The 24,617-nt window shown below is 38.7% G+C and overlaps 1 protein-coding gene across 1 annotated transcript in view; it reads left to right on the plus strand.

The window, feature by feature from the left end:
- The window catches only part of LOC126456022 (uncharacterized), a 70,314-nt gene that overhangs the window by 32,440 nt on the left and 13,257 nt on the right, over positions 1–24,617 (plus strand). The window contains exons 7-9 of the mRNA XM_050091776.1: positions 3,014–3,176; positions 20,767–20,905; positions 21,380–21,491. Coding sequence (XP_049947733.1) covers positions 3,014–3,176; positions 20,767–20,905; positions 21,380–21,491 — 414 coding nt within the window. The remainder of the gene's footprint in view (positions 1–3,013; positions 3,177–20,766; positions 20,906–21,379; positions 21,492–24,617) is intronic.

Below are 24,617 nucleotides of genomic sequence, written 5' to 3' on the forward strand. Positions count from 1 at the left end.
TGATGGTGGAAGCAAGACTTTAAAAGAAATCAAGAAGGGCTCATAGTATTTGTCACTTCGAAAAAGCATTTGACAATGTAAAATCATACAAGATTCAAAATTCTGAGAAAAATACAAGTACTGCCGCACATTAATGGCCACACACTGAATGAAGCACAGTGTGTAAAATTTCTGATGGTTCAGCTGGATAACAAGTTAAAATGGAGTCAACAAATGGATAAATGAACCAAAAAGCTCAGTTCAACATGTTATGCCCTTAGAAATATCTCTCATTGTGTTGACTTAATTAGCATATTTTCGCTCCTTGTTGACTTATGGAATTATCTTTTGGGGCAGTGCACCTACAGTAAACAGAGTGTTTATTCAGCAGAACTGAGCAGTAAGAATGTTGTTTAAAGTTCTAGACAAACCATACATTTTGCAGAAGCCCTTTTAAGGATCTTTTAATTCTTTCAATCACTTCCAATATGGTTAGTCCTTAAGGGGACCACACCCTGTCTACCTAACCCATGTTAATTTAGGCAAGTATTTGACCAATACTGAAAAAAACTATTTGATGCAGGACCTTAATATTTTTACTGTATGTTACATAATTCTAATAGAGTCAACTGTGCTAAAATCTACTTTATCCATTTAATAGTTTTTAAGAAATACTTTTTTAAATTTATTAACAAAAAATATTAAGTTTTTTCTGCAGAAAATATTTTTTTAGAACTTCCTAATAGGGGAATATTAATGAATGTACTACCAGAGGTGGATTTTTATGTTATGCAGAGTCTCTCAAAATTTCATTCATTTATCTGTGATAGTTTCTTATATAATGGGGCATATGTACTGAAAATTTGAGTTTGCGGAAAATTGACTCTAAAGAAAAAACTTTTGAAATTTGTTATTTATAGTTAATTAAAACTGTCCTGCTGCATATGATGGCCCTTCTTTGGCCTCTAGCAGGTCTTCCAGCTCCTTTTTCACCTTCCTGGATGTTTGTCTTGATTTCTTGGCCATATTAGATGCAGACCTGTCTGCATCGGCTATCCTTATTTTATGGCAGTGTTGCAGCCCAGTGATCATATTTTCACCAGGATTAATTCCCAGCTTTTTCAGTACCCAACAATTTCCAATATTACCACAATTGAATGTAATAACAGCATCATGAACTCCTAGTTTCATTGTATGCATGCCTACAAATACAGTTTTAGGAAGGCTGTTCCAAATTATGCTGTTGAAACATTCATTTGGGTTCTGTGTCTGCCCATGCAGACATTTCCTTAGGTCAGGATGAGCCAAGTCTCTGAAAATAGCTTTAATTGCTGTAATAACAGCAGCAAGGAGAGAATGCTGGTGAGAATAAGATTCTCCAGTTGCCTGATTCCTATTTTATTTGCACCACCTCTTGTACAGAAAGCTTTCTAAACTTGTTTCCTCTAAATTGTCATTTCTTGAAAATGCCTTTACGTTTCATCATCTTCAATAAACACAACAAAACACGCGTAAACAAACACTAAAAACGTAAGTATAACAATTACTCGCAATCACACTTGAACAAAACTAACCGCGTGTTTGAAAACGTGTTTTTTAGAAACACCAGAAACAAAAGAATACCGACTATTGCATTCCAAGGATAGTCAACACACTCAGGAGTAAGAAAAAATCGCAAACGTGCAATTTAGGGGGATATAAAGATCTAAAATACATGCAGAAAAGTGGGTGACAGGAAAGTGGACGTGGCACATAAACACACGTGTTAGGAAAATGCTCTTTAAATAATTTTTTTCAGTGAAATCCTTTTCAGAGTACTTCAATAAAACTTTAATCTATCGAAATATGATGAAAACTGAAAATTGATTTTTTTTTTACCTGAACCATGGTGTGGTCCCCTTAATGGTTTTTGTTGCAGATAATAGAAACTGGTTTCAACTAAACTGTAATATGCATTCATAATACAAGACAAAAATTTATTTCATATAGACTTCACCTCCTTGCCTAAAGTTTCAGAGTGGAGTTAAGTACCTTCATATGTAAGTATTCAGCAAGATCCCACCTAACATAAACCAAGAAATCTGAAACCCCTACCAACTGAAAAGAAAACTAAAAACATACCCCATAAGCTACCCTCTGAATAATTTATGTGAATATCTAGATTCAAGAACTAGTAACATGTCAAGTAAATAATAATAAAGATAGTTATGTCATATGGCTCAATGGCCTGGTGCAAGTCTTTCAGTTAGATGCCACTTCGGCAACTTCAGTGTCCTGGATAGTGTTCATTCTAAGCTTGACAAGTAGTAATGTGCTGTCAATAGGACTGAATATTTCCAGATGTAGGTAACTATTTTCTTTGAAAAATACCATTGTAATTGAGTAAATATTAAGCTTCTAATGACAAATAAACAACAGCTGTATAGTAAAACTGAGGAGATGGTCACTTTTTTCACAGTAGCAGCTTCCTTACTAATATATCCAATTAAATCTATATGACATCAGCATGGGTAGAATTAGGCCATGTAATGATAATTTATTGTTAATACAGCATGCAGAATTAGTTTCTACAATGCCTGTGTCATATGTATATATACTGTGTCTTGTTCCACATCCCTGAAGGTTCACCTGGGTGTGTGTGCGAGTGTATACCTGTCCTTTTTTCCCCCTAAGGTAAGTCTTTCCGCTCCCGGGATTGGAATGACTCCTTACCCTCTCCCTTAAAACCCACTTCCTTTCGTCTTCCCCTCTCCTTCCCTCTTTCTGATGAGGCAACAGTTTGTTGCGAAAGCTTGAATTTTGTGTGTATGTTTGTGTTTGTTTGTGTGTCTATCGACCTGCCAGCGCTTTCGTTCGGTAAGTCACCTCATCTTTGTTTTTTTATATATATATATATCTGTGTGTGTGTGTGTGTGTGTGTGTGTGTGTGTGTGTGTGCGTGTGTGTGTGTGTGCGCGCGCGCGCACGCGCACGCGCACACGCAGGCGCTTTTCATGTATTTTCTAATTTACTGGAATAATGGTTTTACTTTTAGACTCCAGTTTTGAAAAACAATAAAGACAACTCACAGTCACCTAGAAATGAAAGCACTCATCAAATAATAAAAAATGAAACACAAAATGAGGATGTCAATATGAGTATGACAGAAACAAGTCTAAGTGCTACAGGAGAAACTACAGTGAAGCAGGAAAAGGAAGGTAAGAAGGTATTTTTCTTGTGTCTGCTCCAATATTTAAAAGAATATGATCAGTGCCCAAAAAACTGAGAAAATTGTTAATTATATGTACTGGTGAGGAGAGTTATATGTTTCTCTTTTGTGGTCTTTGTATCTTTATAGGCTCACTCAACAAAACATTACTCACAAGTTGTATCAGAACTAAAATTAACTTTAGGCTTCTGTTTATCATGTTAAGAAAGTAAAGTGGGTACAACTCTGTGGTGAGTGTAGACTAATGTTTAGAGTAGTCAGAGTGACTGTTCCATCAATTATGTGCAGCTTGGGACACAATATCTATGTGATATTGTAAGGTTAAGTGAGAGCTTCCAGGTATACTAGAGGTCATTCTGCAAAGTAGAGGATTTTGCAAATGTAACATTATGTACTACCTGCTATAGCAAACTGTTACAGATCCACAGCAGAACTACTGATTATTGTAATTTTATCATAAATAAAAAGTGGTTATGGTATGAAATTAAGTAAAGCAATCTACCTGTCATGCAGAATGAATGTAACACAGAACATGTGTAATATTCAACATGAACCATAACAAAACTGTAAAACACAAAGGAGATATACAAAAAAGTGTCAAAAGCAACAACTCCAGAGATAATTTTCTAGTTGAAGCATGGATTTTAAATTATAACTTCCAGCACTGCTGAATGATGGTAATAACAGTGGTATATACACATGGTCACAGGAAAGCTGCTTTTATATGAGGCAGCAGTTGCTACTGGATGTCAGTGCTTATCCTTTATGACCCATTTTTGAATTAACACTTACATTTTAGGAATATTTGGATTGGTGTTGCATACAGGCAACTCTTGCTTCTTTATATCCATGAAGTTGTCTGCTGCAGTGAGTGAAGATACATTAGCAGTGGGTAGTGGGGGGGTGGGGGTGGAAACATATGAACTGGCAGACAAATCACATTTTTCCCTTCCCTGAAGGCCCCTTCACTAATTACAGTCTTTGAACTTCTCTCCTTCTTTGATGTTGTCACAGGTACATTCTCTGCAGTGTTGGACTTCACCATATCTTTGTACCTGAGATGTGACCCTTGTCTTGGTCTTTCATTTATGAGTTTCAGACCATAGATTAGTCTTGATAGCCTGTTACCATCTTACTGAGAGTCACTGTGATGTTATTTTGTCTTGTAATGTTACAACTTTTTCCTGTTTTTGATGTCCTCATTCCAGATTCTATCCCGCTGTGTTTTTGCAATGGGGCTATGAACAAACCTTATCTCAGCTGCCTGAATTCTGCTGATATCTTTTTTCTCGTGGCCCATGCTTCACACACCTATGCCACTGGTTTTGTTGATGACACTTACATTTTGTGGTGCTTTTGTGTTCTCTAAGTGTTTGATAGAAGTTACTACTTGTTTGAATTCTGTGAGTAATTTCATTCTCTTTTCAATGAGTATCAGAGGCAATGCCACCAAGATTTTTGATATGATGGGTCACCTGTAGCTGTTTCCACTCCATTTCAACATGTCCCTATGGTTGCCCTATCTTTTCATGATCATCACCTCACTTTTCTCCTGGCTGAAGATGTGACTAGATACTTTGCAGCTTCCACCTAGTTTTTATTGGGTCTTTTTTTACAGTTGCCTCATAGACAGGTTTCATCACCAGGCAACTTTGTTTTCATTTATTCATCTCCAATGGTTTGGTATACTCTTCTGTGGATCTTATTCATTATAGTAATGAAAAGAAGAGGAGGCAGAACTTCACCTTGCCTTAACCCAAATCATATGCCAAAGTTGCAGCCATTCTTGTGAGTGTTTTGTTTATAGTTTTAGTTTATCTTCATACATATTCTTGGTCCTGTGAACCATGTCCTCTTGTATTTGAATTTTCTTCACTGTTTCCCCCATCTTATATACCTGTTCATAGTATCAAATGCTTCCTTTATATCCAGAAAGAATAACATGGGTCCTGGTTGTATTTATAGTATTTTTCCATTAATTGGTGGAGAGCAAAAATTTAATCAGTTGTTGAACTCCCTATCCTGAATCTGTACTATTATTCCAATATTCCAAGAATGAAGGGTTTTATCTTATGCTCTATTATTCTTTCACAATGTTTACCCACTGGAGATATTCAGGTGATACCTCTGTAGCCACATCATCTCTTTCTTTCACTTCTCTTGAAAACTGTGATTGTGTTGCCTATTTTCTGATCAGCAGGTACCTTCCTTTTTTTCCAGGTCTTACAAAAGAGTCCATAGATTGGCTGCTTCCCAGCAGCTCCTATGTCTTTGATCATATCTCCAGTAGTTATTTCATTAAAACTGGCAAATATTCCAGTTTTGATGTATCTCCAGGCATATTATACATCATTTCAAGTAATATCTGTCCCATTAGATGAGTCAACAAATATGAAAAAGATTGATTGCCACTCACTGTAAAGATGATGTGGAGTTATAGACAGGCACAGTGAAAAGACAGTTACACACTGAGCTATCGGCCAAAGCCTTCTTCAGGAAAGAAATGAAAACACACACACATCCACTCAAGCAGGGAACATCTCACGCACATGTGACCACTATCTCTAGCTGCTCAGGCCAGACTCAAACTATTGCAGTGAACGAAAGCAGCAACCTGGAGAGGGGCAGGGAAGTGGGAGGGATAACTGCATATGGGTGGGGGGAGAGAAGAGTGCTATCTGGTAGAGCATGCAGGGACTAGAAGGTACCAGGACAGGGCTGCCAGGTGCAGCATCAGGAGGTTGTGAGGGAAGGGAGGCAGTGGGTGGAAAAAAGCAAAGGAGCAGACAGAGGGAAAGAGTGATAGCTGTGTTGGCAGAGAGCTGCACACAGTTAGGGTAAGAGGATGTGAGTTGGGAGGAGGTGATAGGACAGAGGGCTGGAAACTGTTGAATGGAGGTTGTGAGACAGTAGGTTATTGTAGGTTAAGGCTGGTATAATTTCAGGGTCGAAGAATGTGTTGTAAGGATAACTCCGCTCTCCACAGTTCAGAAAAGCTATTGGTGGAGGGAAGGATCCAGATGATCTGAGTGGTGCAGCAGCCATTGAAATCAAGCATGTTATGTTGTGCCACATGGTGGTCTGTTCCTTATATCTTTTTCTATTTTTATTTATCCCATGTAGCATTTTATTATTGCCATTAACATATTTCATTTCATTACTCCACTTGTTCAGCCACTTCCCTCTTTCTTCTGTAGCAACTAACCTTTCCTATTTTTTAGTGATTCAGTACGTAAATGGTTTTATGGCATTATTGCCTGGGAGACTGTGTCTGGGGTTGTTCAGCTGCCTGGTGCAAGTCTTTCAATTTGTCGCCTCTTCAGTGACTTGCAAGTTGAGTCAGTTCTGTATAGTTCCTTATTGTGGTTGGTTTTGTGGACACCATCCATGTGACCTCAGAATACTCTCATATTCATCTAATGCAGTCACCACTTGGGCATTCATATCACTGTGATAATGTTCCTTCCGCTTTTACTCTTTCGGCAAGACCTTTTTTAAAATAATCATTTTCTTCTTCTTCACAACCAGTCTAGGTGGTGCATAGCACTGAACATTATTGATGTTCTGTAAAGGATTTAATTTTAGCCCAATATGGAGAGGTTTTTTGCTTGGACTCCTCTCGACCAGAATAGACGATATCCATCTCTAAGTTCTTTTGATCCTTGCCCCTTCCTTGTGGTTTTGCTGAATCCGAGCATGTTGATTTTCATAATTTTCATCAACTCTAGGCATTCTCTGTTTCGCCAGTTAGTGTCAGAATATTAAGTGTGAATGATCTGATCTTAGTCTCATATGGAGTTTTGTGTGTTCTCTTTGGTTGTGATGTAGTATAAGGTGTTGCACCATCATTAGTATCATTGCCAAAGGGAGTGCTAGAGTCATTATCTTGAAAATTAGTGTTTCCATCCAAGGCCTCATTGAGGTGTGAAAACACTTTCATTTGTTCTGAAATCCACTTACTGGGCCTATCACTTCTGAAGATTTATGTGTCAGGAGTATCTCCCTTAACCTTTGGAGTTCCCATTCCACCACAGGACAGTGGTTCCAGTCTCATTTCATACCCAGAAAGGAGGGTCTCCTCATCTTCCAGCTTTGGTGTACTGAAATTTCCTTCAGGGCCACTGCTACCATTGAGACCATCATCCATAACCCTGGACGTGGGTTCTGTGCTATACCCCATGAGATTGGGTCTCTGTGTGAACTCAGCCGTCCAATCACTCTGGTCTATGGAACTGTAATCCTGTCCCACACAAATATTATTTATTCACAAATTTATCTATTGAGAAGGAGTTTTTAAGGAGAAATATTTTCAGTTTGGTTTTAAAACTGTTTTCATTGTCTACAAGCACCCCTTGTTAGGGTGCATACTTTGCCACTTTTGTGCACACAAGTGGGGCTAAGAAATTGATACTGCAGGCTATTTTATTTTCCTAGAGTTAATTTTATGATCGCTTTCATCATTTTCAAATTATGACTGATTCTTACAGTAAATTTTATAAGAGAGTAATTGTGTAATAATGCTGTTGTTGGTAGGGTCTAGCTTTTGAACAATTACCTATATGTAAATGAAGGATGGACACCAGATATTATGAATAATTTATGTCTAATTATGGAATTTCCCCAGAGAATTATTTCATATGATATTACAGAATAGAAGTGTGTGAAGTAGTCCTACTTTTTATGTTTTTGTCTCCAAAATCAGCACATACACACAAAAAATTTTGCTGAACTTAAGCATTTGAGAAAATCATTAATTGTGATTTCCAATACAGTTCTGATCAGTGTGGTTATGGAAGCATCCAATGTATCAGCACCAACAATTTGCCCACATGCAAAGTCACTTAGCTCGAACACAATCATTCACAACTACACAGAACACCATTCTAAACATGACAGACACTTGAAACGTATTAAGGACATAGCACAGAAGCCATTCATGGTCATATACAACAGCACAATCTACAGGCTTGGAATCTCTGTGCCAGCCTATTTACAGACCAAGAAAAAATATTTTTAATGCTTTTCAAAACATCTTAGTGGCTGACAATAAAAGTCTGAGGAAGTTTGGGGAAGTCCATTGAGATAAGTGACTTTGAAAAATGGCAGATCATTACTGCACAGAACCTGTGAATGATTATCTCTAAAATGGTGAAGCTGGTCAAATGTTCACATGCTACTGTCTTGAGCGTTACAGAAAGAGGTAGAAGGACAGTGAAACTACCACTAGGTGTTAAATGGTTGGACATCCATGTCTCTTGACAGAATGTGGGGCTCAGAGCTTGTCTGCTCTGTAAAATAAGATAGATGGTGATCTGTGGCATCTCTGCTGAGAGAACACAGTGTTGGTGTGCATGCACAAGTGTTTCAGAGCACACTGTTCATTGTGCATTGTTGAACATGGAGCTCCACCCCAGGCCACCCTTTTGTGTTCACACGTTGACCCAACAACATCATCAATTATGATAGCAGTGGGCATGGGACCATGAGGATTCTACTGTCGATAAACGGAAACATGTCGGCTCATTGGGTGAATCACATTTTTGCTGCGCTAGTTCGATGACTGTCTCCAAAAACACTGTCATTGAGGTGAATGGTGGCTAGAAACGTGCATTGCGCCATGGATGCAGGATGGTGTGAGAAGTATTATGCTTTGGGAGACAGTCTCCTGCATTTGCACCGGATGTGTGGTAGTAATCAAAGACATGCTGACAGCTGTGAACCATCTGCATCTCTTCATGTCATCTTTCAGCAGTATAACTGTCCATGTCTCAGAGCGAGGCAGTGGTTTGAGAAGCATTACAGTGAACTCACATTGATGTTTCAGTGACCAAGTTTAACCTGATGTACACTATGTGATCAAAAGTATCCACTTCACTATCACATCAGGAAAAGTGGACCTAGTGATGTTTAGGATTGTGGAAATCTTGCTTACAGTCATATGAAACAAGTGACACCCAATCATCTAAGTGGCAACCAATCACCTGACCACGTACGAAGTCCATAAGTTCCACGGAGCGCCCCATTCTGCTCTCTCACGATATCTAATGATTACTGAGGTCGCTGATATGGAGTGCCTGGCAGTAGTAGGTGGCAGCACAATGCACCTAATATGAAAAATGTATGTTTTTTGGGGTGTCTAGATACTTTTGATCACATAGTGTAAATCCCATGGAACCCATCTGACTCACTATCAGATGCCATCACCACGTATGCAAATCAATGGTCCATTAGTTACATGAGTTACATGACCTCTGTGTGGACGTCTAATGCTACATACCTCCACAGAGCTACTAACTGTTGGATCCCTGATATGCAGAATTAGTAATATATTTCATTCCAAAGACAGACAAACAAGCTATTAAGCAGGTAGTCATAACCTGTTTTGTCGTAGCCAACCTATCATAGCCAACAACAGTGTTTTACAGATGCATCATAACATGGAGTTTGAGATCACAAAATTGTTATATGTATTATATGGATTTCATCACTTTTAATAACTGTAAAGCAATTATGGACACTGTGGCCACGTGAAATTACATCAAATCTACCTTGGACAGATGGAGGTAAAATTTACTAACATTGAATACATTACCAATGACTTCTTTTATTTTTGCTGGTGTTGAACATAATACATTCAGTTACCTAAACATTACATACGGATTCACTCCAGGCTATCAGTTTCATTCAGACTGACACTAACACATTTGTCCATCCTGGACTGTTCTGTTTCATGGCCACTCAAGTGAGCTGTGTGCACATTAATAATTATATCATTGATGGCAACTTCCATTATACCATTGTTTCTCCAGTACTCAGTTTCTAATTTTGACACTGTATTGCACTGTGCTCTCAAGTTTTCTGCGGAAAATCGTAACACGGTCCCTGACTTCAGCCGTCGCACGGACGCCAAAATGGAAAATATTGAAATAAACGATATCGGAATTGAAAAACAACTGCTATCACTTAGTAGCGGAAAAGCATCCGGACCAGACGAGATACCCTTAAGATTCTACAGTGATTATGCTAAAGAACTTGCCCCCTTTCTATCAGCAATTTATCGTAGATCGCTGGAAGAACGTAAAGTACCTAGCGACTGGAAGAAAGCGCAGGTCGTTCCCATTTTCAAGAAGGGTCATAAATCAGATGCGAATAATTATAGGCCTATTTCGCTTACGTCAATCTGTTGTAGAATAATGGAACATGTTTTGTGTTCTCGTATTATGACGTTCTTAGATAATACAAATCTCCTTCATCATAACCAACATGGATTCCGCAAACAGAGATCATGTGAAACTCAGCTCGCCCTATTTGCCCAAGAAATTCACAGTGCCGTAGACACTGGCGAGCAGATTGATGCCGTATTCCTGGACTTCAGGAAGGCATTTGATACGGTTCCGCACTTACGTTTAGTGAAAAAAATACGAGCTTACGGAATATCGGACCAGGTTTGTGATTGGATTCAGGATTTCCTAGAAGAAAGAACACAACATGTCATTCTTAACGGTTCAAAATCTGCAGATGTAGAGGTAATTTCGGGAGTACCGCAGGGAAGCGTGATAGGACCTTTATTGTTTACAATATACATAAATGACTTAGTTGACAACATCGGTAGCTCCGTGAGGCTATTTGCAGATGACACGGTTGTCTACAAGAAAGTAGCAACATCAGAAGACTCGTACGTACTCCAGGAGGACCTGCAGAGGATTAATGCATGGTGCGACAGCTGGCAGCTTTCCCTAAACGTAGATAAATGTAATATAATGCGCATACATAGGGGCAGAAATCCATTCCAGTACGATTATGCCATAGGTGGTAAATCATTGGAAGCGGTAACGACCGTAAAATACTTAGGAGTTACTATCCGGAGCGATCTGAAGTGGAATGATCACATAAAACAAATAGTGGGAAAAGCAGGCGCCAGGTTGAGATTCATAGGAAGAATTCTAAGAAAATGTGACTCATCGACGAAAGAAGTAGCTTACAAAACGCTTGTTCGTCCGATTCTTGAGTATTGCTCATCAGTATGGGACCCTTACCAGGTTGGATTAATAGAAGAGATAGACATGATCCAGTGAAAAGCAGCGCGATTCGTCATGGGGACATTTAGTCAGCGCGAGAGCGTTACGGAGATGCTGAACAAGCTCCAGTGGCGGACACTTCAAGAAAGGCGTTACGCAATACGGAGAGGTTTATTATCGAAATTACGAGAGAGCAGATTCTGGGAAGAGATGGGCCACATATTACTACCGCCCACATATATCTCGCGTAATGATCACAACGAAAAGATCCGAGAAATTAGAGCAAATACGGAGACTTACAAGCAGTCGTTCTTCCCACGCACAATTCGTGAATGGAACAGGGAAGGGGGGATCAGATAGTGGTACAATAAGTACCCTCCGCCACACACCGTAAGGTGGCTCGCGGAGTATAGATGTAGATGTAGATGTAGATGTATGTGCAAGCTTTTATAGGGTTTTGCTGGATGTGTCTCCAGTTACCCTGTATTCTCTGAAATCTCTTATAACATTTGCCAAGCCGAGTTAAACTGTATTTAGATTGCAGTTGTACAGCAGTAAGCGAATGACTTTATGACTTAGACTTAAAGGTATTTCGTTGATGGCACAAATTTTATTTGCTGATTTGTGTAATTCAATCAGAGAGAAGAGAACTCGATTTCTCATTGTTCTTCCGCAGCCATTCCATCATTATCGTTTTCGTGTTGCTTCTCATTGGTGTATTGTCAAGCTGTCTGTTACAATGTGATGCATTATCTATGACAATCACTGACTGAGGAGGAAGGTTCAGCAAAACTAATTCCTGAAACCATTCCTCAAAATTCATGGAATGTAAAGAAAATAAATATGTTCCATAAAAACTTTGCAAGCATTTTACACTATATGAGGTAAAAGTATATCATATAATATATGTAATACATAATTGTGATTTAGGAGTAATTGAATGCCATATTAAAATAATTGACTAGGACTAGGACTGTCAAGTAAAAGAATTACTGAAACTAACCTCTTCTTCTTTCCTGGAATTACTGGAGATTCACCAGAATAACCAGTAGTAAACTTCAGGAGTCTCTTTAGGATGGACACACTTTTTCCAGTGCAGACAGCAGCTCACTTTCTAGACTGAGCAAATAAGTGTAGCAATTTGTTATGCTGTTTTTCCATGTCACAGAATTTTACATCATTCATCATCATTTTGTGAGCTTGGCTCTGAATCACGGCTTTCTTCCCACAAACGGGAGTGGAAGGAGTTTAAGGTATCAACCCCGTGAAGCAGCATCAGACTAACTCACTTTGAAAGTAAAAAACTGAATTGCAAGTCACAAATGGGTAAAATAAACCTGGAAATAATATGGCTATGAGAATATTAGACTAGTAGCTAAGGTTGGTAGTGACTGAAAACAAGTGAATATCATTCCAAAGTCATATATGGTCTTCAGACTTATATCGAATTAACGACTCTCGACACACACTGAGCCAAAGCTGACTTTGTAGCATAGGATGTGAATAAACTTAGGCTCTTTACAAAATGAACAGATGATATGTATGTATGTTTCGTATCTCATCAACCACTGGGTTGTTCCCAAGCAAATGTGCTACAGTCACTGCTAACTGTCTGGAAAGAAGTACCACCAATCTCTCATAGGGGTGGGGTTGGAGTGAAAAAATGTTGGTAACCCCTGACATGTAGGTCGCCCTGCGCAACTGGCACATTGAGTGGATAGTATCGGAATGCGCTCCAGGGGGTATACGTGTGAATGGGCATGGGCAAGGGATAATAAAGAGGGGAGAGGAGGATGAGGTGGATAGAGAACGGGTGAGGAACAAATGGATAGAGAGTGAAGGAGGAGGAAATGAACAGAGAGAGGGGGAGGAGGAGATGTACAGAGAGAGGGGAAAGGAAGAGACAGAGAGAGAGAGAGAGAGAGAGAGAGAGGGGGGAAAGGAAGAGACAGAGAGAGGGTGAGGACAATTTGGACAGAGAGAGAGGGAGGTGTAGGAGGCAATTGTAAGATGAAGAGGGCTAATAGGCAGATAGAAAACGAAGAGGGAGAGGAGGAGATGGGCAGAAAGAGGAGGGGCGAGGAGGTGAAAGAGAGGAAGGTGAACAGAGAGGGGAGGGAGGAGGAGGTGTGTGCTATGTACCATGCATGTATGTGGGCAAAGCCATGGATTAAAGGTTGGTTTTCTTTGAATCTCTAATTTCGTGGTGTAATTATATTGTTGTAAAAATAATCAATTGTAAGTCTGAAGTGAAAAATAATGACTGCTGAAGGAAATTCAGATTTTTCACTTTCCAAGCTCTTATTAACATTATTTAAATGGACCTGAGGTTCATGTACTACTGCAACAGTAATTCTACAACAATAATAAGAGACCTGAAAGCTCAAACATAATTTTCTGTACAAAATATGTACTCATTAGTAATTGTGTCATATGTTTGATGTACCATGCACAGTGTTTGGTGAAAGTTGATGCAATGAATTTTTTCTTCTTCTGCAATCATATAACACAGTTCAAAATGTTTGTGAACAAAAGAACTGTCCAGTATAGAGCCAGAGGTGTTTTCTCAGCACATGGTATGCAGATTCTGCAGTTATATGGCAAAGACACATTTTTGTAACAGCTGTTAAACACTAAATAAATGACATTTTTAAATATTTTGTCAGTGTTCAGAAGGCTCCATCACACTTACATGAGAAAACTACGCTGCCATGATTCTCTATAGGGAAAACTTTTTTGAATTAATAAAGCTTCCAATTAGAAATTAAAATCAAAGATTGACTTAAATTAAAAACAGTAGGATAAATGTATTGCTCGAACACATAGAAATGTCACTGTTATTTTAAAAAATGCATTTTCCATGAAGAGCAAAATATATGATTGTTTACTTAACATGGTTATGTGTGTGGTTTCCAATGCTTTCCACTCTTGTAACTATCCTACTGACCAGGCCCACAGACAGATCTCCTCTCTTAGTCCTAAAGCTGTAGCTTCTATTTCCAAAACACACCAGAAGGACACCACCACCCCTTCTTATTACCAAGTACCACCTACGCTTGACTACTTCAGTAATTTGGTCTTCAGGGCTTGGCCTTATCAAGTCATAGAATGAAATGAGATTGCTCATCTATTTCATCCTCCACACACTGTCCATTGCTGAATGTCATTTTCACTCTGACCTACATTTTTCTCAAACACTAAAGTATTCCCAGACCATTACTCTTTAAACTGACTCTTCATAAAACTCGCTCCATGCAGCCATGCTCAACTGTGTACTATATCCCCTACTGCTGGCAACAAGTGCAACATTTAAGACACAGCCATTCTCTCTGACATTTTTCTTCATCTGGCTCCTGTTCCTGCATCCACCAATCAGTTTCTCTTTCCTGCCTGAACAGGGAACCTTAGATTCCAGGTGCTAGGATTGTTATCAATTTTTATGCTTCTGTCAATTTTGTTGCAAGTTGTATCTCATGGAGGCAAGTTCTGGCCATCTGTCACTTTGAATTTGACACTTTTATGAATTATATTTTCATTTTTACACAGTTAACATTGTGTCATGATGTCTTATCCAGTATTTAAGTGGCTTTATTGTTCATAACAAGTTTAAAGGGGCCAACTAAGAAAAGTCAATCTGCTATCAATCACATGCTGTACTGTAACTCTCAAGTCACAGATGTACATGTAAGGGATGATCAAAAAGTTTTCGTTTGAAGGATGTACAGTCCAGAATTGGTATGCCAGTCAGGCAAAATCACCATGAGCATTGAGGAGATCATTCCATCGACACACAAGGTGGAAGATAACCTCTTTCATAAAATACTGTGTCCTCCTGCATGAAGAAGTGCATAACTAATTGTACCTGCTGCACATATTCATCCCACAGGAATCATTGACCCTTCAAGACTTTTTTTAAGGGACTGAAGGTGTGATAGTGATAGTCACATGGGGGGGAGGGGGGGGGGGGAAGATGACAACTACAGAGTGTCTCCCACTTGAGATGCTGTAACCTCCGCATTACGACATTTGCGGTATTGGGACGTGTGTTATCATGAAGCAGCAGCACACATTGTTGGGCACCATTTCACAATGGTGGTCTTCAACATATCTACTGCCCCATACATATTCCTTATTCTCTAGTGGATGTCTACCGGTGTTTGTCCTTCAGCAGCTGAGAAAAAAAATAACAGCACATTGGTCCTGTTCAGACGAATTTGCTAATAATGTCGCTGTAGTTTATGTATCTGCATTTATCGCACACATGTTGGAAAGACATGAATGCCACATTGATCCCTTGCCTACTTGCCCGTGTCTCTATACCCACATTGGAGTTATACTGTATTGCGTATGTACTGCAGCAATACAATTGAACAGAAACTATTTGACAGCCATTCATATGAAGATCTCTTCTCTCCACTCCCCCTATCCTCACAAACAGTTTTTATTCTTTCTAAGTATAGCAGATACCAGTTACCGAAATTAATAAATGAGAAATTATTGTGATCTGGACTGCCTTTTTCTGTTGTTGTTGTTGTGGTCTTCAGTCCAGAGACTGGTTTGATGCAGCTCTCCATGCTACTCTATCCTGTGCAAGCTTCTTCATCTCCCAGTACCTACTGCAACCTACATCCTTATGAATCTGCTTACTGTATTCATCTCTTGGTCTCCCTCTATGATTTTTACCCTCCATGCTGCCCTCCAATACTAAATTGGTGATCCCTTGGTGCCTCAGAACATGTCCTACCAACCTATCCCTTCTTCTAGTCAGGCTGTGCCACAAATTTCTCTTCTTCCCAATTCTATTCAATACCTCCCCATTAGCTATGTGATATACCCATCTAATCTTCAGCATTGTTCTGTTGCACCACATTTTGAAACCTTCTGTTCTCTTCTTGTCCAAACTATTTATCATCCATGTTTCACTTCCATACATGGCTACACTCCATACAAATATTTTCAGAAACGATTCCTGACACTTAAATCTGTAGTCGATGTTAACAAATTTCTCTTCTTCAGAAACGCTTTCCTTGCCATTGCCAGTCTACATTTTATATCCTCTCTACTTTGACCATGATCAGTTATTTTGCTCCCCAAATAGCAAAACTCATTTACTACTTTAAGTGTCTCATTTCCTAATCTAATTCCCTCAGCATCACCCGGCTTACTCAACCACATTCCATTATCCTCTTTTTGCTTTTGTTGATGTTCATCTTACAGTCTCCTTTCAAGACACTGTCCATTCTGTTCAATTGCTCTTCCAAGTCCTTTGCTGTTTCTAACAGAATTACAATGTCATCGGCGAACCTCGAAAGTTTTTATGGATTTTAATACGTACTCCGAATTTTCTTTTGTTTTCTTTTCTGCTTGCTCAATATACAGATTGAATAGGCTACACTCCCTTTCCAACCACTGCTTCCCTTTCATGCCCCTTGACTCTTATAACTGCCATCTGGTTTCTGTGCAAATTGTAAATAGCTTTTTGCTCCCTGTATTTTACCCCTGCCGCCTTCAGAATTTGAAAGAGACTACTTCAGTCAACATTGGCAAAAGCTTTCTCTATGTCTACAATTTCTAGAAATGTAGGTTTGCCTTTCCTTAATCTATCTTCTAAGGTAAGTGATAGGGTCAGTATTACCTCACGTGTTCTAATATTTCTACAGAATCCAAACTGGTCTTCCCCAAGGTCGGCTTCTACCAGTTTTTTCATTTGTCTGTAAAGAATTCGTGTTAGTATTTTGCAGCTGTGACTTATTAAACTGATAGTTCGATAATTTTCACATCTGTCAACACCTGCTTTCTTTGGGATAGGAATTATTGTATTCTTCTTGAAGTCTGAGGGTGTTTCCCCTGTCTCATACATCTTTCTCTCCAGATGGTAGAGTTTTGTCAGGGCTGGCTCTCTCAAGGCTGTCAGTGGTTCTAATGGAATGTTGTCTACTTCTGGGGCCTTGTTTTGACTTAGGTTTTTCAGTGCTCTGTCAAACTCTCCCATTTCATCTTCATCCTCTTCCATTTCCAAAATATTGTCTTCACGTACATCACCCTTGTGTAGACCCCCTATATACTCCTTCCACTTTCCTGCTTTCCCTTCTTAGCTTAGAACTGGGTTTCCATCTGAGCTCTTGTTCTTCATACAAGTGGTTCTCTTTTCTCTAAAGGTCTCTCTAATTTTCCTGTAGGCAGTAGCTATCTTACCCCTAGTGAGATATACCTCCACATCCTTACATTTGTCCTCTAGCCATTCCTGCTTAGCCATTTTGCACTTCCTCTTGATCTCATTTTTGAAATGTTTGTATTCCTTTTTGCCTGTTTCATTTATTGCATTTTTATATTTTCTCCTTTCATCAATTAAATTCAATATTTCTTCTGTTACCCAAGGATTTCTACTAGCCCTCGTCTTTTTACCTACTTGATCCTCTGCTGCCTTCACTATTTCATCCCTCAAAGCTACCCATTCTCCTTCTGCTCTTTTTCTTTCCCCCTTTCCCTTCAATTATTCCCTGAAACTCTCTACAACCTCTGGTTCTGTCAGTTTATCCAGGTCCCATCTCCTTAAATTCCCACCTTTTTATAGTTTCTTCAGTTTTAATCTACAGTTCATAACCACTAGATTGTGGTCAGAGTCCACATCTGCACCTGGAAATGTCTTACAATTTATAACCTGTTTCCTAAATCTCTGTCTTACCATTATATAATCTATCTGAAACCTTCCAGTATCTCCAGGCCTCTTCCATGTATACAACCTTCTTTCATGATTCTTGAACCAAGTGTTAGCTATGATTAAGTTATGCTCTGTGCAAAATTCTACCAGGCGGCTTCCTCTTTCATTTCTTAGCCCCATTCCATATTCATCTACTATGTTTCCTTCTCTTCCTTTTTCTACTGTCGAGTTCCAGTCACCCACGACTATTGAATTTTTGTCTCCCTTCACAATCTGAATAATTTATTTTATCTCATCATACATTTCATCAGTCTCTTCATCATCTGCAGAGCTAGTTGGCATGTAAACTTGTACTACTGTGGTAGGTGGGGGCTTTGGGTCTACCTTGGCCACCATTATGAATTCACTGTGTTGCTTGTAGTAGCTTACCCACACTCCTATTTTTTTATTCATTATTAAACCTACTCCAGCATTACCCCTATTTGATTTTGTATTTATAACCCTTTAATCTATCCATTTCCCTTTTTATCAATATAATGGAAGGAAACATTCCACGTGGGAAAAAATATATATAAAAACAAAGATGAGGTGACTTACCGAACAAAAGCGCTGGCAGGTCGATAGACACACAAACAAACACAAACACACACACAAAATTCAAGCTTTCGCAACAAACTGTTGCCTCATCAGGAAAGAGGGAAGGAGAGGGGTAGACGAGAGGAAGTGGGTTTTAAGGGAGAGGGTAAGGAGTCATTCCAATCCCGGGAGCGGAAAGACTTACCTTAGGGGGAAAAAAGGACAGGTATACACTCGCACACACGCACATATCCATCCACACATACAGACACAAGCAGACATATTTAAAGACAAAGAGTTTGTCTTTAAATATGTCTGCTTGTGTCTGTATGTGTGGATGGATATGTGCGTGTGTGCGAGTGTATACCTGTCCTTTTTTCCCCCTAAGGTAAGTCTTTCCGCTCCCGGGATTGGAATGACTCCTTACCCTCTCCCTTAAAACCCACTTCCTCTCGTCTTCCCCTCTCCTTCCCTCTTTCCTGATGAGGCAACAGTTTGTTGCGAAAGCTTGAATTTTGTGTGTGTGTTTGTGTTTGTTTGTGTGTCTATCGACCTGCCAGCGCTTTTGTTCGGTAAGTCATTTCCCTTTTTATATTTTCTAACCTACCATTCCGATTAAGGGATCTGACATTCCACAATCCAATCCGTGGAATGCCAGTTTTCTTTCTGCTGATAACGATGTCCTCCTGAGTAGTCTCTGCCCGGAAGTCCGAATGGGGGACTATTTTATATCTGAAATATTTTACCCAAGGGGACGCCATCATCATTTAACCACACAGTAAAGCTGCATGCCCTCAGAAAAAATTATGGCTGTAGTTTCCCCTTGCTTTCCGCTTTTCGCAGTACCAGCACAGGAGGGCCTTTTTGGTTAGTGTTACAAGGTCAGATCAGTCAATCATACAGACTGTTGCCCCTGCAACTACTGAAAAGGCTGCTGCCCCTTTTCAGGAACCACGTGTTTGTCTGGCCTGTCAACAGATAACCCTCCATTGTGGTTGTACCTACGGTACGACTATCTGTATCACTGAGGCATGCAAGCCTTCCCACCAACGGCAAGGTCCATGGTTCTGTTATAGTGTTAAAAACAATCTGTCATTCCACTATAACATCAAAAATTGTTTTATTCTTTTATTCGTATAGTATTGTTATTGTTTACTCTCAACCTTAGCATATGAGGTGTGATCAGGAAGTAAGTGAAATTTTGTTTTTCTTAAAGAATCATTACTTATCAATATCAACTTTGTCCACTTCAAAGTAGTCCCCTGCAAATATAATCACTTGCATAAGCACTTTTTCCAATCTTGGAAGCTCTGGAACTCACTTTTTGATATGGTGTTCAGCTCCTTCAGTTATTATATCCTTACCTCACCAGCGGTCGCAAAACAATGTCTTTTCATGGTTCTCTTCAGCCTCAGGAATAGAAAGTAGTCACAGGGGACCATGTCCGATGAATATGGTGGCTGAGGCAACATAACAGTTTTGTTTTTTGTTGAAAAATCATGAAAAGGCATTGAGGTCTGAGAGGGAGCATTATTGTGATGAAATTTCCACAAGTGGTTTTACCACAATTCTAGTTGTTTTCTACGGATTGCTTTCTGAAAACAGCGTGTAACTTCCAGGTAGTATTCCTCATGGACCATACGACTATAAGGCAGGAACTCATGATGCACTATCCCACTGTAATCGAAGAAAACAGTGAGAAGAACCTTCGCATGTGGTTGAACTTGTTGAATTTGTTTTTCGGTCTTGACTCTTCAGGCAGTTTTCATTGGGATGATTGGGCCTTGCTTTCAGTGTTATACCCGTATACCCAAGTTTTGTCACCTGTCATACTCTACTTTAGAAGTACTGGATTGTTGTCAATTTCATTCAACAATTCCGAAGTGATGTCTACATGTCGTCGTTTTTGGTTGGAATTCAACAGTTTTGCAACAAACTTTGCTGATACATGTTTCATGACCAAAAAATCTGAAAAAATTCCTTAGCATGATCCTAAGATATGCTGACATCATCAGCAACCTCTCTGATAATTATTCAGTAATTTTCCAGAACCATTTCCTTTACTTCTTCCACATTATCATCAGTGATTGATGTGCTAGGATGCCCAGGGCAGTTGTCATCTTTAACATCTTCTCAACCCCCTTTGGAATGTTTATACTGCTCATAGACTCTTGTATAAATCCCATGAAATTAACGAGTCTCAGTTACTTTTTGATCACACCTCGTACGTCAATATCTATATTTTATGCAGTGTAAATTCTAGGATAATCTGTATTAATATACTTATAATCATACTTGATTAGTTCTTTCTTTTTTACTTTCAGATGATTCATTCAGATGTACCATATGTCCTTTCATAACAAATCTCGAGAACGCTTTAGAAGAACACCTTGAGAACCATGCTTCCCAAAGTGTGAATGATCTCAAATGTACAATGTGTTCATACTCTGTTGTTGACAAAAGGTATAATTTAAATTACATTGTGTTTTGAAATGGCAAAGTAATAATAAAAATTTCTTGATAACTGTTTATGTATTTAATGATGTACTGTTAAGAGCTACGTACCACAGAAACTAACCCTTTCACTCATTTTTCTAAAAGAAGTAATTGTACCTGGAATTAAAAGAAACTGAAGTATTTTATTATTTCATGCTTTGAGTGGTCTAATAAAATATCATGTTTCAATGGGACCATGTGTGATAGCAACTCCAGGATTTCTTTAGGAATTCACAAAAATTGAGATTATCAGAGCTCTAAAAGCTTGATGTTCAATTTCAAAATTAAAGTTGTTGGTAACTACTTGGAAATTACGTCTGCATGTCAACATCCCAGTTTTGATATTTCTCTTCTTAAAAGGCTTTCCATTGTAATTTTTTATTTTCAAAAATTTAATGTAAAAAAAGGACCAGACTGAAACTATGATGATGATTTTTGCAGTGAGTTATCAGAACATATGAAGCTACATGGTGTTGTGGATGCAGAGCCAGGTGATGACAATTATCATCTTGATATGTCTGTGGACAAAAACTCGGAGGAAGAAGAGAATGAGGTAAATACCCAGTATTGAAACATGAGTCTGTTCTGGTACTGTGCACTGTTTTCTCTTCAATTCTGAGAGAGAGAGAGAGAGAGAGAGAGAGAGAGAGAGAGAGAGAGAGAGAGAGAGAGAGAGATGACAGTCAGTTATTGTAACTTCTGTAACTCTTAAATACATTTGTGTCCTGTATTGCCTTTAAAAACTTCCACATCATGTAAATACTATTGACGCATTAGGTAACTGCTGGTATTGTCATACTTTTAACGTTTTTCATTGTGATTACATTACATTGCCTACATGATAAACTAAAGGTTTTTTTAATCAGAGATTTACAACTTAAAAAGCAAACTGAAATTGTTTAAATGATTAATTTGCATAAGCAGTATCATTTCATAGCAATACTTATCTCAGTATTAAGCGAGCAGAGAACCATGTTGCTACTTTCACGGGAGCAGTAAACACTGTGCTTTTGCTTTGTTGGAAAGACTCCACTTCTTTCATTCACCTTATCTAATATGTGCTTAATATCAGATGGTGTTAATTCGGGACACCACAGATAATTGCCAGAGTGCCTGACATTACAGTGCAACACTATGTCTGTAACCCTAGTTTTAAGTAAACTTATTCATTCCACATCATTTGATAAAAAAAAGTTGTTCAAATGATCTATAGACCATGCAACTAACTAATTAAATAAGGTTCACTGTAGAATTCATCTTATGAACCTGTCACACTATGCACAGGACAGTCCGTGTAGAATGCTCGCAGCTGGAACTATTCTGCTGTCTTCCACATCCCCTTACTATGCCTCTATGGAACAAACAGTTTAATCTAACGTAATTTAACAAAATTAATTCAAATGTGATGAGTTTTGTGTAGATCATCACTGTTCTAAATAGGGGAGATAAATACATAAATACTTCAGTCTGTGGCAACCAACATGACAAGTACTATATGACTGGGTTTTGAGATGATACATTTGTGGGTGTGAAACCTCTAGAGCAGGCCTGGCCAAACAGAGCTGTCACCTTGTCAGATGCCTGGCACTTTTCTGATACTACTGCTTCCATGAAATTAGATTTGTGTTCTGCAAGAGGAATACTATGGCAGCTGTGCTTTGTCCAAAAAGTATAAAATGGAGAAGCCACGGTGTTCTGTGCTGAATGGGAATTGCTCTACTTTTCATATCATTTAAAGTCCTTGCAAAATGTGTAATATGCCATCACATTATTGTGAGCTGAATAACACTTACTGGAACATCATTACAACGCGAGCCACACAGATGATAAGAGGCACTTGTCTTGTGCCGAACAACAGTGTAGGCTGGCTCAACTGAAGGTGGCCATTAGGGAAAAAACTAAGTTCAGGGTAAGTAGAGTGGTGACAAATTCTTTTACGGTCAGCATCACCAGTTATTTGAAATCATTAGGTGTCTTAATGCAAGGGGAGAATCATTTGGAAACAGGTATGATGGACGAGATTGATGCTGTCGAAAGAAAAATGATGCTATGAAAAAATCAGCTTCAAGATCATGACGTGCGACATTTCCTGTAACTCAAGGCAGTCATTTATGGACCAGACATGACTGACTACATTTCAGTAACTGAAACATTTCATCACAAGTTCTGAAAAAGATTACAAGACTCTGCACAGCTGAAGACTTGTTTAGATTTATTTGTCAGGTCATTCTCAGTTTTTTCTGCTGATGTACCTCATTACTTCAAACTTGAGCTGATACACCTACAGTGTGGCATCCAGCTCAATGATGTGTTTTTCCACTACAGAAAGATACAAGACTTTTATGAAATGTTATTCCAAGAGCAATATCCTCGACTGCTGAAGTTGTTTCAATCTTTGGTTCAACAAATGTGAGTGACTGTTTTCTTTTGTGTTATGAAATTGACAAATTTCAGTCATTGTTCAGGTTTAACAGATTTTAATTTGCATAACACCATCTGTTTGCCTGTATCACAAGCCATATTTACAGATATATTGTGTATTCTAAAATTAAAATGTGTATAAATTTATAAACATCAAAACTTAATGTTAAATATCTATTTGTAAAGCTTTTTGTGTTCTGTTCACTGTATATAATGTAATTATTTAATCTACTAGTAAAATTATTGCTTTGGCAGAAAAACAAAAAGTTGAAAATAAACACATGTAAAAAATTCCTGCTTATAAAAGCATGCTGCAATATTTGCCTTTTGGAAGTGGTTGCTCTGTATTGGAAACACATTTTCCTGAGTACATTTTCCTGAGTTTGTCATGTGTGCAGCTTTCAGCATATAACTGTCTCATTCACTCACTGGCTCGGAATAGTGCAGTGCTGGGGGAAGCTGGAGTACCAAGCAGACTCGTCTGCACTCATGGAGCACAAATGTGCTCCAGGAGCGCAAATCCTGATCAGGCATGCTCTAGAGTAACTGCCACAGAGTAACTGTCCCATATCAGTTATATTAAACTCGGGTAGTGATGCAGGACTGCAGCTCTTTCTGGGTGTAAGATTGATTGTAAAGATTCTACTGTGGAAATTCCCAGTCGTTTCGATTCATGTGGACTATGAGCAAGCACAGAGACAAACACAACAACCTAAAGATTCCAAGGGGGTCCTCACTGAGAACTCCACTCAAAACTGTGACTTCATATAAGGAATTACCATATGTATACAGAAAAGAAGGAAATGCTTCAGATAAAGTTTACTATACAGATTTCACATACCAGGTAGGGAAAGCATATGATGCAGTAAAAAGTCCAAGGCTTAATTTGATTGAGCTTTGAGAAAAAGAAGAAGAAAGTGTAAAAGATCCCAGCCTCAGTGTGTAAATAAGGATGTGATCCTGGGGCAGCAGTTGCAAATACCACTTAAACAAGTGATGTACATTTGTCTTTTCCTACATCTGCAACACTGACCAGACTATTTTTATACTTTGGGTATTGCAAAACCACTGCCATCGTATACTTATGAACATAAAAATACACACATATAGTATATTAGGAAGATGAAAGCATCTGCAGTCAAATATGAAAGCATCTGCAGCCATCCAATCATCACATGTTTATAGGTCAACAAGTGAATAATGCTGTGGGGTCGCAAGTAGTCCAGTGAAGCTCATTGGTTAAAAAAAAAAAAAATAA

The sequence above is a fragment of the Schistocerca serialis genome, chromosome 2 (genome assembly GCF_023864345.2).
Source record: "Schistocerca serialis cubense isolate TAMUIC-IGC-003099 chromosome 2, iqSchSeri2.2, whole genome shotgun sequence".
Taxonomy (NCBI): Eukaryota; Metazoa; Arthropoda; class Insecta; order Orthoptera; family Acrididae; genus Schistocerca; species Schistocerca serialis.